The sequence below is a fragment of the Alnus glutinosa genome, chromosome 3 (genome assembly GCF_958979055.1).
Source record: "Alnus glutinosa chromosome 3, dhAlnGlut1.1, whole genome shotgun sequence".
NCBI lineage: Eukaryota > Viridiplantae > Streptophyta > Magnoliopsida > Fagales > Betulaceae > Alnus > Alnus glutinosa.
Genome location: NC_084888.1, coordinates 18,513,836 through 18,530,134, shown reverse-complemented (window position 1 = coordinate 18,530,134; position 16,299 = coordinate 18,513,836). Strand labels below are relative to the sequence as shown.

General features: G+C 41.7%; 1 protein-coding gene across 5 annotated transcripts in view; it reads left to right on the top strand.

Moving 5' to 3' along the window:
* Window positions 1–16,299, top strand: part of LOC133862416 (cycloartenol synthase-like) — a 68,848-nt gene that overhangs the window by 33,293 nt on the left and 19,256 nt on the right. For 2 of the 5 annotated variants that reach the window (XM_062298223.1, XM_062298221.1), the window contains 4 exons: window positions 1,452–1,508; window positions 5,660–5,706; window positions 5,794–5,937; window positions 6,105–6,512. In XM_062298223.1, coding sequence (XP_062154207.1) covers window positions 1,452–1,508; window positions 5,660–5,706; window positions 5,794–5,937; window positions 6,105–6,372 — 516 coding nt within the window. In that variant the 3' untranslated portion in view covers window positions 6,373–6,512. Of the gene's footprint in view, window positions 1–1,451; window positions 1,509–5,659; window positions 5,707–5,793; window positions 5,938–6,104; window positions 6,513–16,299 lie in introns of those variants that run through there. The other 3 variants (XM_062298222.1, XR_009899219.1, XM_062298224.1) reach the window with 3 other exon arrangements.

Here is a 16,299-nt window from a genome sequence, read left to right as displayed (position 1 = left end):
GGTCTTCCTTGAAGAGGCATAATTTATCAAAGGGAGGCAGGTTAACTTTGATAAAAAGTACTCTTCTAATTTATCGACGTATTATTTGTCCTTTTTCCCTATTCCGGTAGGAGTTGCAAATCGACTGGAAAAACTTAGGAGGGACTTTCTTTTGGGGGGTATTGGTGATGAGTTTAAGTTTCAGCTAGTGAAGTGGTCGAAAATATTGACTCCATTAATTTCAGGGGGTCCAGGGGTGAAAAATCTCATTCAGTTTAATCGAGTCCTTTTGAGTAAGTGGTTGTTGAGGTATGCTATGGAGAAAGAGGCTCTGTGGAGAACGGTGGTGGACATTAAACATGATAATATGAGGGGATGTTGATGTTCTAAGGAAGTTGGGGGGCCATATGGTGTGGGAGTGTGGAAATGTATAAAGAGGGAGTGGGAAGGTTTTTCTAAACATGTGAGGTATAAGATAGGAGATGGATTTAAAGTGTGGTTTTGGCATGATGTTTGATGTGGGGAGTAGCCTTTGAAGTTCTCCGAAATTATTCACTATTCATTGTGGTAAGAATGTGTGGGTGGCAGATCATATGCAAATTCGGAATGAAAGCATTTATTGGAATATTATCTTTACAAGACCTGTGTATAATTGGGAGGTGGAAGTGGTCTTTGGTTTCTTTGAGTTGTATTCTCAAAGAGTAAGGCATGGAGGCAAGGATTAAATTTGCTGGATTCCTTTTAAAAGGAAATCATTTGAAATTAAGCCTTACTATCACGAGTTATCTACTCCAGTAAGGTTCCCTTTTTCTTGGAAGAGTATTATGAATGTTAAGGATCACTCGAGAGTGGCGTTCTTTGTGTGGACAGCGGCTTTAGGAAAAATCCTAACTTTGGATAATTTACGAAAGATGAATGTTAGTGGCGGAGTAGTGCTGTATGTGTAAGAAATGTGGGGAGTTTATTGATCATCTTTTCCTTCATTGTGAGGTTGCAACAGAATTCTGTAATGCACTTTTTCAATTGTTTAGTGTTGCTTGGGTTATGCCTCAAAGGGTGAGCGAGTTGTTGGTAAGTTGGAGGAGACAATTGGGAAATCGTAATGCTTTGAAAATATGGAGGTTGGCTCCTTTGTGTTTAAAGTGGTGTCTTTGGAGAGAGCGGAGCGCAAGGAGCTTTGAAGATCGTGAGAATGGATTGTTAGAGATTACGAAGATGATATTACAATCCCTTTATACATGAAGAATGGTATGGAATAACTTGCATGTTTCTAATTTTCCTCAGTTTTTGGAATTTTGTTCCCTTTTTTTTTTTTTTTTTTTTGTACTTTAGGGGTTATCTTGTATATTTCCTTTGTACTAGGGTTGCACCCCTCATCGCTTTGAATGAATTTCCATTACTTATAACAAAATAATAATAATAATAATAATAATGATTCTCTAATGGTTGACTTTTATCTGAAACCACTGCAGAATACTGATGGTGACTTTGCAACTTATGAATTGACCAGATCCTACCACTGGTTGGAGGTAACTACTATAAGTGCTCAAGACCTTTAATTTTAATTTTATTGTTAGTTTTAATTACCATTGGTTGGAGGTTCCAATGAGCTTTAGCTCAATTTTGACTTCCTCCCTTTCTAGCAAGGTGGAGGGTGAGGTTGTGGGTTCTAGTCCCACCGGGTGCATGTGTAACTTGGCAGCAGTAAAAAAAAAAGTTTTTCTGCTTTTATGAAAGTTTAAATTAATTCCAATTATGTACATATGGAGAGTTTCATATTGTGAGCTGGCTTGGTTGTCCTAATGATGTTTGCAGTAATTAACATGAACATTTTCACGTATGCCTTCCTACCATCAAAAAGTTTCATTTTAAGCCAAAATGATCAATATGCAAAATCTGAAAAACTTACTACAGAGATTTGCACGGGGAAATTTAGAAAATATTAGTTCTTCATTATTTTTTCCTTGTTTATGTTCATACACATATCTTATATTACTAGGCCGTAGAACCTTTTGTGACTTTGATCAGACCAACTTGTAATGCTTGCTAGGTCATTAGAAGAAAACCATCAGAGTGCGTTTGGAATGGCATTTTATAAGCTAATTTGACCTTAACTCTCATTGTATGGAATACCCTTGAATTGCTTGTCCCTTTTTTACCGGATGGTGAGATGATAAACCAATAGTTGGAAGACAGAAATTTTTTGGTGAGATGGCTAAAATACATTGTTAATCCTTTTGTAATTTGAATTAGGTCAAGTTTCTGATTTGGGTCCATAGAAATATTACAAGGCCTCTCCCGCTCTCTCCCTCTCTCGGCGCGTGAGAGCGCGTCAACCGGGAGTTCGCTCTTTCCTTTCCGTCAATTAGCCTCTCGTTTGTTCTTCGGGGCTAGAACTTTGTTTTGTCCCATTTTTTGGGTCGCGCTTTTCCGTAGAGGCATAAGCCGGTTACCATTCTGGTTGGGTGGGTTTTTCTTCTGGTGACGATGTGATGCCTTGACGTGGCCGTTTTGTGTTTGGGTGTGTCGCGAGATGGATAAGTGATTTATAGTAGAAGCCAAGACTTTTGCCTTTTCGGTTTTGGATGGGGCGTCGGTGTTGAGGGTGGAGGAGAAAAGAAAAAACTTCTCCGATGAGGTCATCTTGAGCTTTCAGTGTTCCGAGTGGCTTGTGTTGACGATGGAAGGGCTTTTGGGTTCCCCGGTAGAGCAAGATTTTGTCAAGTCATTCAAGGAAGGGCCGAAAGTCTTGATTGCTCGGATAGGTGGCAACAAAGCTAGCTATTTTTTAGAGGCGATAGTTTTAGGGATGGGTGGCCGGAAAGGTTTCATTCTGATCCCTGAGGGTAGTGGAGGATGGGGATGGCACAAGTTCTCCTGCGAACTGAGAAAGGCGGTAGATTACCTCTCAGCCATGGTGGGATGCGGGATCGGGTCATCGTTTGCGTTGGAACAGAAGGCTGGGAAGGTAGAAGGGACAAGTTTGGGTTTGGCTACGAAGTGGACTGGGCTCTCTTTTGCGGAGGTGTTGAAGTCGAACCCGATCACTGCCGGGAAGAAGGTGTCCAGCGTGGGGGTTCTTCCTTCCAGATTGAGGGATTCGCCGGTGGAGTCGTGTGATTTTCTTCCGGTGGTGAGGTTTGCAAAAGAAGACCAGAGAACGGCGGTAGACTGCTATTCCTTGGAATCTCCCCCGCTGGATCCTCTGGACAAAGTCCTGAATCACCGACCGCTGGGCAAGAAGTCTCTCCCAAGTTCGAATTTGAATTTCAAATTCTTGAACTTGCTTACGTGGAAACAGTTGGTAATCAGTTTCAAATTGGCCATGGGCCGAGCTGCTGGGAAGTTTATGGGCCGGTTTTTCGGGTCTGGCCTGGGTTGGAAACACATAGGTATTGGCTTGGGCCAGTTTCTGCCAAGACCCAGAGCCTCCCATTCGAAGTCAGCCTCTGGGAAGATGTTGGGTTTGCATTTTATTGGGGGTGGGTCGACAAGGCGTTTGAGGACTGGCCCAGGCTTGGATCGGAAATGCTCAGGTTATCGTTTGGGCCGGTTTCTACCGAACTCCAAAACCATCTGTCCGGCGAAATCATTCTGGAGATGTTGCTGGAATCAGCTTCTGGGGAGTTGTTGGGGTTGCATTTTACTGGGAGTGGGTCGACAAGGCGTTCGAGGACTAGCCCAATGGGAGTGGGTCCGGTGTCGCTGGTCCCTTTGGGGTGTTCTCTTCGGCAGATACCCTCGTCGTCGACAACTAGTGGGATGGCTCCTTTTGTCTTCTTCCGGGGGTGGGTCTAGTGGATTGCAGGTGACTCCGGTTCCTTCAAGTCCAGCCACTACGGTCTTCGGGTTTCCTCCATCGCCGGCTCTGGATCCTAATTTTCCAGCAGTTCTGACCCTTTCTCTGGCTGCTGTCTTTAAGTTCATTCCGTTGAGGCCACTTCAGATTCTTCAACCCGGTTTTGCCCCTTCGTCACTTGATGGAGCGGCTGGATTGGGTGAGAAGTTGCGATCATCCCTCTATATGGTGGTTTCTAAGCCTTTTCAATGTTACTACCGGAGGGCGAAGGAACTAAGGGAAGGGCATTCTATGATTTGGAACGATGAGCTATTTTCGGATTCCCTGGAAGCCATGAAGATGTCTGCTGGCTGTGCTGTTAAAAAAGTTGTGGTTGCAGAGCCGCCAGAGAAGAAGGTTACAGAGCCTCTAGTGAAGCAGGGTCTTAGAAGGGGATTTCTCAATCCTCGCCCGAAGGTGCTTGTTATTTTCACATCGCCGCAGAAGGTTGTCGAGGTCGGGATGGTTGGACCTTCCTCCCCCACAAGCATTTTCGGATTCCCTGGAAGCCATGAAGATGTCTGCTGGCTGTGCTGTTAAAAAGGTTGTGGTTGCAGAGCCGCCAGAGAAGAAGGTTACAGAGCCTCCAGTGAAGCAGGGTCTTAGAAGGGGATTTCTCAATCCTCGCCCGAAGGTGTCAGTTATTTTCACATCGCTGCAGAAGGTTGTCGAGGTCGGGATGGTTGGACCTTCCTCCCCCACAAGCATTTTTGGATTCCCTGGAAGCCATGAAGATGTCTGCTGGCTGTGCTGTTAAAAAGGTTGTGGTTGCAGAGCCGCCAGAGAAGAAGGTTACAGAGCCTCCAGTGAAGCAGGGTCTTAGAAGGGGATTTCTTAATCCTCGCCCGAAGGTGCCAGTTATTTTCACATCGCCGCAGAAGGTCGTCGAGGTCGGGATGGTTGGACCTTCCTCCCCCCCAAGAGGTTGCCTATCTCCTTTTTCTGCTGAAGGAAATGGATTTTCCCAATCTCGAAATTGGCCTGTCGGTTTTGATCATAATGGGGAGATTGTGGTTTGGGAGGAGGACGATGATTATTGGGATGGTTTACCCTTGGATTGGGCTTTGAATGGTTCTTTTGAGGAGGAGGCCTTGGTTATTCAGGACGCCATGGAAGAAGATTTTTTGTAAGAGAAGATGATAGCACGCCAAAAGTCAAAAGGAAAGAGGGAGCTTCTGAATTTGCAAAGCTCCATAAATTATGGCGATGCGTCAGTCTCCTCTAGGCGTAGTAAAGGGAAGGCCCGCGTGTTGTAGGGTCGTGTGCTTTGGTGGATCTGTGGGTTTTTTCTCGTGTGCGGTTGAGCTCTTTTGTGGGTTGTTTTGGGCTTTCTTTCTTGGGTCCTGGGGTTCTTTTTCCGTTTTTAGTCAGTTGTTGTGGGTTAGCTTTTGGTGTTTCTTGTGTATATTTACTGTGTACCAAGGGGCGCCTTTACGCTTTTTTAATAAATCATTTCTTACCTATCAAAAAAAAAAAATTAGGTTAAGTTCCTAAAGTTCAGTTTTTCAATAGAGTCCATTTTTTGTTTCTGTTTTTTGTGCGCCAATATCATCCTTATCTGCAGATATTAATTGAAATTGATGGAATGCATCATTTTGGAACTTCTTTCTTTAATCTGTGTGGCTCATGCCATATCAACAAATAATAGAATTCTTCAACTTTAATTTCCCTTTTATTTTTTAGTTTAGTCTTAGAACAAGTAGCTAGCAGCAATTGTGTTTCTTTCTTTTCTCTCTGGAATGTCTCTCTCTATCTCTCTCTCGACAGCACGTGTAGGCACGTCCTGTCGGGATGATACTAAGACTATATTTGCTTTGTTTGTTGTTTCTTTTTTATTTTCAGCTAATCAATCCTGCTGAAACTTTTGGTGATATTGTCATTGATTACCCGTAAGATATTGTCACACTTCATTTTCTATGTTTATAATTCTATTACTTTCATTAGAAAAACTCGAATATGATGTTGAATGGATGTAGATATGTTGAATGTACATCAGCAGCAATTCAAGCACTGACATTATTCAAGAAATTATATCCTGGGCATAGGAGGGAAGAAATAGAAAATTGTATTGCTAAAGCTGCAGAGTTTATTGAAAAAATACAAGCACCAGATGGCTCTTGGTTTGCTTCACATTGTTTCTCGATTTATATTTTGCATTTTTGCGTGAATATAATTCTTCCTGTCCTAGCCTCAGATTAGCCCCAATTCCTCACTCATATTTCATGGAATTGTTGTGGACAGTCATTACGAAATTACTTCCACCAATTAATATAAATAATTTAAATAGGTATGGATCCTGGGGTGTCTGTTTCACCTATGCTGGGTGGTTTGGGATAAAGGGGTTGGTTGCTGCCGGAAGGACTTACAATAATTGTTCTAGCATCCACAAGGCATGCGATTATCTGTTGTCCAAAGAGCTTGCTTCAGGTGGTTGGGGAGAAAGTTACCTATCCTGTCAGGACAAGGTTTGTGATTCTATGATATTTGAAATATCTTTCATTTTCTTGTCCAGGCATAGAGCTTGTAGTTTTCCTTTTGATATAGTTTACCTTTAAAGTTTGCTGGTTCTGCTTATATGAGAACTTTGATCAGTTTATTTATGTATAATGGGTTCCAAATCATGAAACCATGCCATAGATGAATTAACTCGTGTAGTTAGACCTCATCTATCTGAATTATATTTACCTTTGTCTTATGACTTTGATCCACAAGCTACTCGTTGTTCATGCTTGCACTGTCTTATGACTTTGATCCACAAGCTACTCGTTGTTCATGCTTGCACAAGGACATGAAACCAAGATAATCAAGTAATCAACTATAAGGAAAGTGCATGGAACTAAGTCTGATCAATTGCTATGAAGAGCATTATCAGATGTATCTGTAAAGAGCTAAAAAACACTAGAGAGATTTCAGATAGACTACTGTTCTAAACAGGAAGTCAAAATTATGACTAGGAACACCGTGTTGATGGAGGCAGCAGGAGGAAGAACGTCAATAAGGAACTTGCAACTACAATTCGCTCTTGATAAGTAAATTGTAGGTACGATTCATCAAATCCAAAAGATTTCTTAAAACAGGTAGAACTAAAACGTTTCTGGAGAAATAGGAATTATGCAGTTGTCTGTGAGATAGTCGCCAATGATTATCTGTTGGAATGAAGAACCTTGATTGAAAACTTGAGGTCTAGAAATAATTACGCTGTAATATTATGCCAAGTAATAGGAAATAATTCAAGAGTGAGAAGAAAACAGATATTCTGAAATATATAATCTAATTTTATCCGGCTGTAATCGACTCTAAGCAGATAATGACCACCCATGACATTGGTTAAGATATAAAGACCTATAGAACTAGGGAGAAACCTAATTCGCAACCCACATTTTAATGCAAGATGTAGTCAATATCTTCATTCGCACACTGTTTCTCCTTATCCATATCACCAAAGAATATAATTGAACTGCAAGAATGATCACATGCCTTCTCCACAGCAAATTTACCTTATACCATAGGACTCAGCTCCTAAAATCAGATTTAGTTCAATTCAGATGATGCAAACTTTTTTTTTCTTCATCCTTTTTTTTTTTTTTTTTCTCGATATGTTTAGACAAAAACAAAGTTGGATGCAGTTATATTCAACAAGTAGTTAAACTTGTGGGCCTTGCCACTATTACCACTCAATGATCTCGATCTCAGTTACTTATCCAAAATAGTAGTAGTAGTGATAAGAACAACAACAATAATGGTAATCATATTGTTGAAAGATGGAAACTAGATTTTATTCTCTTTAAGTTATTCTTATTGTAATATTGCCTTTATTTCTTTCCATATTAGTCTATAGGTTTCTTCTATTTAGACCTATGTAATCGTAGCCGGGCTGTTGAGACGTCCGGACGGATGCAAGCTGGATAAAAACTTCTCGACACAGTGGAGGGTCTGGACGGAAATGCACGTCGTCCGGACAGATGATGCTTGGTCTGACTGGCGTCCAGACAATATGGCACGTCATCCGGAAGGTTGGAACAGTGGTCAGATCAGCGTCCGGACGGGATGGCTCGATCGTCCGGACGGCTGACAGGGAACCGAAATCTTCACAGTGTAAAGTCTTCTGAGAGTGCTCTAAATAGTGGAATCCCTGTTTACAGCATCTTTACACACATAAGTGATTTTGTCCAAACGCAGAATGAGGCCAAAATACTAACAGATTCCAATTTCGAGAAAATAAGCTATGCGTGCCTAACTGTTCTATGAGGGAGTTATTAGTGCAGGAATCACATGGTGGGGGATTAATGGGACATTTTGGAGTTGCAAAGACTTTAGCTATTTTGCAGGAACACTTCTATTGGCCTCACATGAAACGAGATGTCGAATAGATTTGTGGTAGATGTGTCACATGTAGGCAAGCTAAATCTAAAGTACAGCCCAACGGTTTGTATTCTCCTTTACCAATTCCTAGTGAGCCTTGGATTGATATTTCAATGGATTTTGTGTTAGGATTGCCTAGGACTAAACATGGAAGAGATTCAATTTTTTGTGGTCGTGGATAGATTTTCTAAAATGGCACATTTTATTCCATGTCACAAAACGGATGACGCTACGCATGTTGTTGATTTGTTCTTTAGAGAGATTGTGAGATTACATGGCATGCCTAGGACAATTGTTTCGGATAGAGATGCTAAGTTCTTGAGCTATTTTCGGAAGACTTTGTGGTGTAAGCTAGGTACTAAGCTATTGTTTTCCACTACTTGTCATCTACAAACTGATGGTCAAACTGAAGTAGTAAATAGGACTTTGTCTACTCTATTGAGGGCAATCATTAGAAAGAACATCAAAACATGGAAAGAATGTTTACCACATGTTGAGTCTGCATATAATAGAGCTGTTCATTTTGCTACCAAATTTTCGCCATTTGAAATTGTGTATGGGTTTAATCCTTTAACTCCAATGGATTTATCTCCTTTACCTTTGAGGGAGCACGTTAATTTAGATGGCAAAAAGAAAGCTGACTTTGTGAAGCAGATTCATGAGAAAGCAAGACTCAACATTGAGCGAAGAACGGAACAATATACCACACAAGCCAACAAGGGATGTCGTAACCTGGTTTTTGAACCCGGAGATTGGGTTTGGCTGCATATGCGAAAAGAAAGATTCCCGGCGAAAAGACGTTCCAAATTGCTCCCAAGAGGAGATGGTCCTTTCCAAGTCCTCGAGCGTATCAATGACAACGCTTACAAGCTAGATTTACCTAGTGAGTACAATGTAAGTGCCATTGTAAGTGGGGAACAGTTTGAACCAAAGCTGCCACCAAAACTCCACCATTATCGCGAATGACAACCCCTAGCCCGATCAGCTTCTTCGTTCCATCCCAAGCTGCATCTCAATTCAGCTTCATTATGTCCTCCAGGGGCTTCATCTACCTAGAAACGGTATGCACCCCGGTAGCGTCGTCAGAAGCAATTGAACTTCTTAAATGACCCTTAAAAATAATAATAATAGAAAATGAAGGTCGAGGGTTGGTCAAACCACCCCTTTACCTTGAGGAGGTGGTTCAGCCACCTGTTACCAATGTGAGGGTTGGTTGAACCATCCCCATCGGCTATATGGATGGTTTAGCCTTTTTTATTTTTATGTTTTAATAATTTTTAAGGGTAATTTCAGTGGTTCAAGTTTAAAAAAACAGTCAGATGCACATTGCTAGTTGCATTTTTCGTCAATTTAATTGTATATACTAACAAAGGTTGTAATTTGCATCAAAGTAATAGTTGAAGGGGTCAAGTGCTATTGTAACTGATGGAGATCAAGGCACCGCTTCAAAGGATCTCGTTCAAGTACCAATTGGGCCGGTTACGAGAGCACGAGCAAATAAGTTCAAGGATGTACTCAACGGACTCATCCAAGAGTTATGGGCTCAAGCAAATTCGTGGAGGCCCATTGAGCATGATCCACGTGGGCAACAAAAAATCGTCACCTTGATTCAAGTTCTAGAAAGATCCGATCAAGGCTAAGAATTGGCAAGAAATATTTTGGGTCTATTCTAGAAGGATCGGATTGCATGGCTATTCTAGGCGCCACTTTCTTTCCTTTTATGTTGTCTTTTGTTTCCTTCTATATGACTCTAGGCGTCCAGCTCTTCTTTCTTATTCCAGCTCTTTTTTTTTTAGGCAAGTAGGAATTTATTTTAGCTTTGATTAGGAGGGTGGGTGTCCAGCCTTTATTGCCTTATATGTCGTGTGTGTTTTAGGAAGGTAAGGATTTCTTTTCTTACCCATTTTCGGCTTTAATTAGGTTTTCTATCTTAGAGTTTTTTTTTTTTTTTTTTTTTTTTTTTTTTTTTTTTTTTTTTTTTTTTTCTCTTGTAATGTTCAACCCTTTAAATAGGTGCATAAGCAATGGAAAATGCAGACATTGATTATTCATAAAACTTGTGAGGTTTATTCTCTTTGGTTCTTTGAAGAACTATGCGAACTTATCGGGATTTCCCGTGGCGTTCTTCTCGACTTATCAAACGGAGTTTCCACCACCGTTTGTGGCGTCTTCCTTATACCGAGGTTCTTGTTTGTCATAAACATTGGGTCGAGGTCTTCCATTCAAATCTGTCCATAGAACGATCTTGGGTTCCCTTTCGTTGTTGGGTCTTGTTATTCTTGACGGGGTTCACATCAGTAACACCCCATCTTTATTTTTATGAGTGCTACGTCCTACATTGCTTAGTTATTATTTGAAAATAGGATTTATAAGGAATTCTAAGAAAACGCCAAATTGAGTAATCCTTTTGGGGTGATAGCACAGATTTGGCTAACGCTTTTCTTTGTATCGTTACAAATGGTATCAGAGCCACTTAGTAATGGCAGGCTATGTGGTACTGGAGCTGCATGATGTGGCCCTGACGAGGACGTTAGGAATTTAAGAGGGGGAGTTTGTAACACCCTGGTCCCATATTGGGAAGATGAATAGCCCATATAGAGTGTGTGGTTTATAAAGATAGTCATGAGTCCTAAGTCTCACATTGCCTAGTTATTAGGTGAAACTGGATTTTATAAGGAATTTTAGAGAAACTCCAAATTGACTAGTCCTTTTGGGGTGATAGCGCAGATCTGGCTAGCGCTTTTTCTTGGGTCTTTACAATGTGTTTCTTTATGAGGTTGTTACGAAAGACTATTAAGTTTTAATTGGCAAATTCCAATGGTATTAAAAGGATTGGAAATTGATCTTTTAACATAAAGAAAGCATGATAGATAGTAGAGGTTCCTAATGTGATTAGGAAGTGTGTTTTCTTTTAGAAACAGAAAAGGCAAGGTCTCAATTGTAATGAGATTAAAATTGTTTTAAAACCCATGTGTTTCTAAATATCAAGTGGAGAGAGGTTCAAGATTTTGAATCTTGCAGCTTCCATCATAAGTCTATAGTAATGATGAAGTAAAGGCATCTCGCCTTGGCCATGAGTCTTGTTCTCTTCAGAGGGTGTCTTTGCTTTGCGGATTACAATTGTAGATTTCCTGTAAGGGATAGAGGAGATGTGGTTATGTATCGAGAGCGACCACGCTTCCGTAGGGTTACTTGACAATCATATCAAATCTACTTGATGGTATACACTTGACTAATGTGGGATATTAATCTCCCTTCGAAGCTCTGTTATCTCAAAGATTAGAGACTAAAGATAAAGTGGCAAATTATTAATGTCTAGTAACATTAATAATGAGAAATAACTCCCCTAATCAAGGTAGTTAAAAGTAACTCGCCTTGACCGTGGGCCCTGCTCCCTTTGGAGGGTGTTTTCTAAATTACAGGATTAGGTTGTCGTTGCATTTACAAATATTATGTGTTTTCAATTGAGTTATACACATATATATTATATTTAATGCTAAATGATATGCCTAGTATATGCTCAATTTAATATTGCAGAATTATAATGTCTTCATTTAGTCATTTCTCAACTATCTTGAATTAGAATAAGTTGACAGGTCCAAATTACGTGGATTGGAAACGTAATTTGGACATTGTTCTTATAGTTGAGGGCACAAATATTTGTTGACTGAAGCTAGTCTTGTTGAACCAGCTATTATTAAAGCATTTGAGGTTTTTAGACAGTGATTTGATTGCTGGAAAAAGCCACATGAAATGAAAAAATGTTATGTTTTGGCCTCTGTATCCAATGTACTCCAACATCAACTTCAAGATATAGATCATGCCACTAGCATGATGACCATCCTAAAGGAAATGTTTCGAGCAGAAAATTGTGTTGCTAAGTCAGGGACGATGAGATCTTTATTAAACACAAAGATGGTTGAAGGTACGGGGAGCATTGTCTGTCTATCATAGCAATGCTCAATTCACTGGAAGTTCTGGGTGCTAAGACTGATGGTGAATCTCAAGTGGACATAATACACCAATCCTTGCCTAGCTCCTTTAATTAGTTCATATTAAATATGATAATGAACAAACAAGATTTCACATTGTCTGAACTGATGAATGAGTTAATTGCAATGGAAAGCATCCTGAAGACTAAGGTGTAAACATGGCATAAGCTTCATCTTCTAAACCGAAAGGCAAGAAGAAAAAGAAGCAGGTTAAACAAGTTGGCAAAGTGTTTGTCAAGAGGTTTAACAAAGCTGAAAAAGGGACAAAGGGCAAAACTGGTGGTAATTATTACCACAGTGATAAGCCAGAGAACTAGAAGAGGAACTGCATTAAGTTTCTTGCATCCTTAAGTCAAGGTGAGACATCTTCCTTATTAGTTGAAAAATGTTTAGCTGCGAATCCCACTAAGTCTTGGTGTGTGGATTCATGATCAATCATGTCTGTAATTCGTTGCACGGATTCCAGGTAACCAGGCAACTGAATGAAGAAGATATGCACTTGACGCTTGGAGATGGGACGATGGTTCTGGTCCAGTCCATTGGAATTGTTGAACTTTGAAAAATGAAATTGACTTCTAAAAATAAAGTGTGTGCGTAAGTGTCAACAAAAATTAAAGCACAGCGGAAAGTAAATGACACACAGATTTTTGTTGACGAAGTGGAAATTCAGTTAAGAGAAAAACCACTCCGGGGTAGCCAAACCCAGGAATTCCACTATTCAGAAGACATAGTTAGATACAAGACAGTAACACTCACATGTACCGATGCAGTGGTCGTACCTTGATCTCTGACGTGTAACCCAACACGAACGCTTCCCAACCAGGTTCTCCTACTTGAAGGGGTCTTCAATGGAACTCCTTACCTTAGAGCCGACCTCTAAGATAGACTTCGGTTTATAGCACAACACACTTGTAAAACGGCTTAAGAGGGATTGATGACTTCTCTGAGCTCTAATGGAATTCACACCGAATTCTTGCAGTTCTCAGTGCCCAGGGACCTCTATTTATAGGCTGGGGGCTCAAATGAGCGTCAGGCAAAATATACCTGGGAACCGTCCGGACGGTGGACATGGGCCGTCCGGACGGACAACTGTGCGACAAGATTTTCTGAAAAATTCGGGGGAAATCTTTCCTGTTTAAGGGCATCGTCTGAACAGGATGGCACATCGTCCGGACGGTCGCACGTCCGCTGCAAGTAATTTCCTTATAAGGCTCTCGAGCGTCCGGACCATGGGGGATGAGCGTCCTGACGGTTATTCTTCAACACGCAATTTCCATATCGGCAATGCGCGCGTCCGGACCATGATAGGTAGTCGTCCGGACGGTTGAAGTCGAATCGGCAATTTCCTTCTTTGATGCACTCGCGTCCGGACCATAGTTGTCAGACGTCCGGAAGGTCATATTTGAATTGCGATTCTTGCCTTAAGGAGACGCGCGTCCGGAGGGGATACTACATCATCCGGATGGTTGATTGATCTTCCCTTTCTTGGAACTTGGAAAGAAATTAGAAACTGATCGAGTACTGGGAGGTGTCTGGATGTGCTGCTGAAACGTCCAGACGGATGCAAGCTGGCACAGAAACTTCTCGATACAGTATGGGGTCCGGACGGGATGAACACTTCGTCCAGACGAATGATGCTGGTTTGTCTTGGAGGTCCGGACGGGATGACACGTCGTCCGGACGGAAAGTGGACAGATGAGCGTCCAGACGGAATGGCTCGATCGTCCGGACGGCTGACAGGGAACTTGAATTCTTCTGACTTCCAGACTCTGAATAGTGGAATCTCTGTTTGCAGCATCTTTACACATAAATGATTTTGTCCAAACACAGAATGAGGCCAAAATACTAACAAACTCCCCATTTGGCCATTCTGGGACAAAAATCACTTGACCAGTTTGGAAATACATTCCTGGTCCAAAAAATAAAAATTAGTCCCCCTTTTTGTCACAAAGGGACAAAGGGTAAAACATAGTAATAAAAACTAACTGTCATAAAAATTACTCCCCCTGGGAAGTAGAGTAATATATATCCAAATGTTTTAACAAAGCAAAAAAAATTGTCTCAAAATAACAAAAAGACACTAAAAAGTCAACAAACACAAGAGGGAATCAAACATCCTCAGGCATGGGTAAAATCCCGTCTGCATCATCCTCATCATCACTGCCGCTAGGATGATGATACTTCAGGCACTCCTGAAGGTCTAGCTGGTTCTGCTCCACGTGCCTGTCGATGGAGTGCACAGCTAGCTGCATGGATGAGATGGACTGCTGCATAGAACACATAGACTGCTGCATGGAGGATATAGACACCTGCATGCTTCTCATTCTCCCTGAAGTGCAGCAAGAGCCTCCATAATCTGAGCATAATTGACCTCCGACTCAGATGGCGGAATAGTATGTGAGGATGAACCCATATCTAGAAAGCCGACTGGCATAGCAGCAGGTGGGGGCACCTCATCATCGGAGTCATCTCTCCGCAGCTGTGCATTAGACTTCATTAATGTCTGCTTGCTGATGGGCTGCTAGATTTTCATCTTCGGTTCGCCATTGACATTGATGCCCGACTGAAGAATAATCTGAGTGAGGAGGCAGCCAAATGGAAGACCAGCATTCCCTCATCATGGGCCTCTAACATAACCCCCAAAATGTGCTTGCACAGGCAGAAGGGCAAGCGGAGGTGGACTGCATAGACAAACTGGGCCCGTTTCAGGATCAGATCACTGTGTCGGGCAACAGGCCAGATGTTCTGCTGAATGATCTTGGCCAGCATGTGGTGGGAGGATGACAGGGCTCCAATTCGGATGGCAGTAGAGCGCTCCTCACCTTGGGGAACGGCACGGAAGAAGTCCCTGAGATCATCCAGGGATGGAGGAAGCACCACCTCATTGTATGGGCTGGCCGAAATCTCGAGCACTGGGACTCGGATGATGTGACTGATGACCTGAGGATCAACAGTGATGAGATGGCCTGCAAAAGAGGACTGAAGCACCACTCTGTGATCATCATTCTGCACCACCTCCAGGTTGGCGTAGAACAGCTTGACCAATCTGGTGTACACCACACAAGCACAGCTGTGGAGATATCCCCAATTGTATGTCTGGATAATGGCAAGAATATTGTCCAGCGGTGGCACCATGATATCAGTCCGAAGGACGTTCCACTCAGTAATGACAGTGCGGTCCATAATCTTGGCTTGAATTGCATCCCTATCTTCCACAAGCCTCTGACGGACCCTGCGGGGTGGACTACCAGCAGACATGATTCTGCAAAAGATCCAACAAGAATTTTCCAAAAAAATATGCCAAAAATATTCTTGTTAGGATAACAAAAATTTGGCAGAATAACAGCAGTAAAAAGGACTTGTGAATAAATTACAAAATAATATCACAATTAAGTCCAAGGAATTCCAACATGGTAGATATATGCATCTCATATTCCAAAAATAAATAACATTCTAACAGTTTTTTTAAAAAAAATGAAGAGATAAGGGCTGAAAAACAATACCTGGAATATGAGAAAAATGCAAAAAGCCAAAAACTCACAAAAGAGAACTCACAAACAGCCAAAAGTGAGATTGAGTGGGGTATAGTGAGAATGCGGCGAGAAGGGAAATTTATAGCCTTTGTGGGGTCCCCTTTCAGACGGTGGATTGATGACGTCCGGTCGCTCGCTGCCTCAGAAAGGAGCAGACTGGTCGCCCGCGTCCGGACGATATAAAGAGACCGTTCGGACAATGATGACAGCGCGCGTCCGGACTCCATCATGTCCTGTCCGGACATGTGGGCTCCATCCCCGTCCGGACTCCAAGAGAGTGCCGTCCGAACGTCAATGTAGACCGTCCGGACGCTCCACACTGAAACACCAGAAAAACTGAGGAAAATTTACAGAGATCAAATTTTCTTAGATCAGTGTTAGAACACGCATGTATAATCAACTGATAACACAATTAGAAAGCATCTCAAAACTTAACAGAGATATAAAAGAGAGTTGAGATTTCAATTAGCAAAAGTAATTTTCCTAATCATAGAAAAGTCAAATAGACAACTCAACTCAAGCAATGCGTGTGTGTGTGGAGACTGAACCGACAAGGTTTGAAAAATCATGACAAGAGCAATCGGATTTCCTAAAG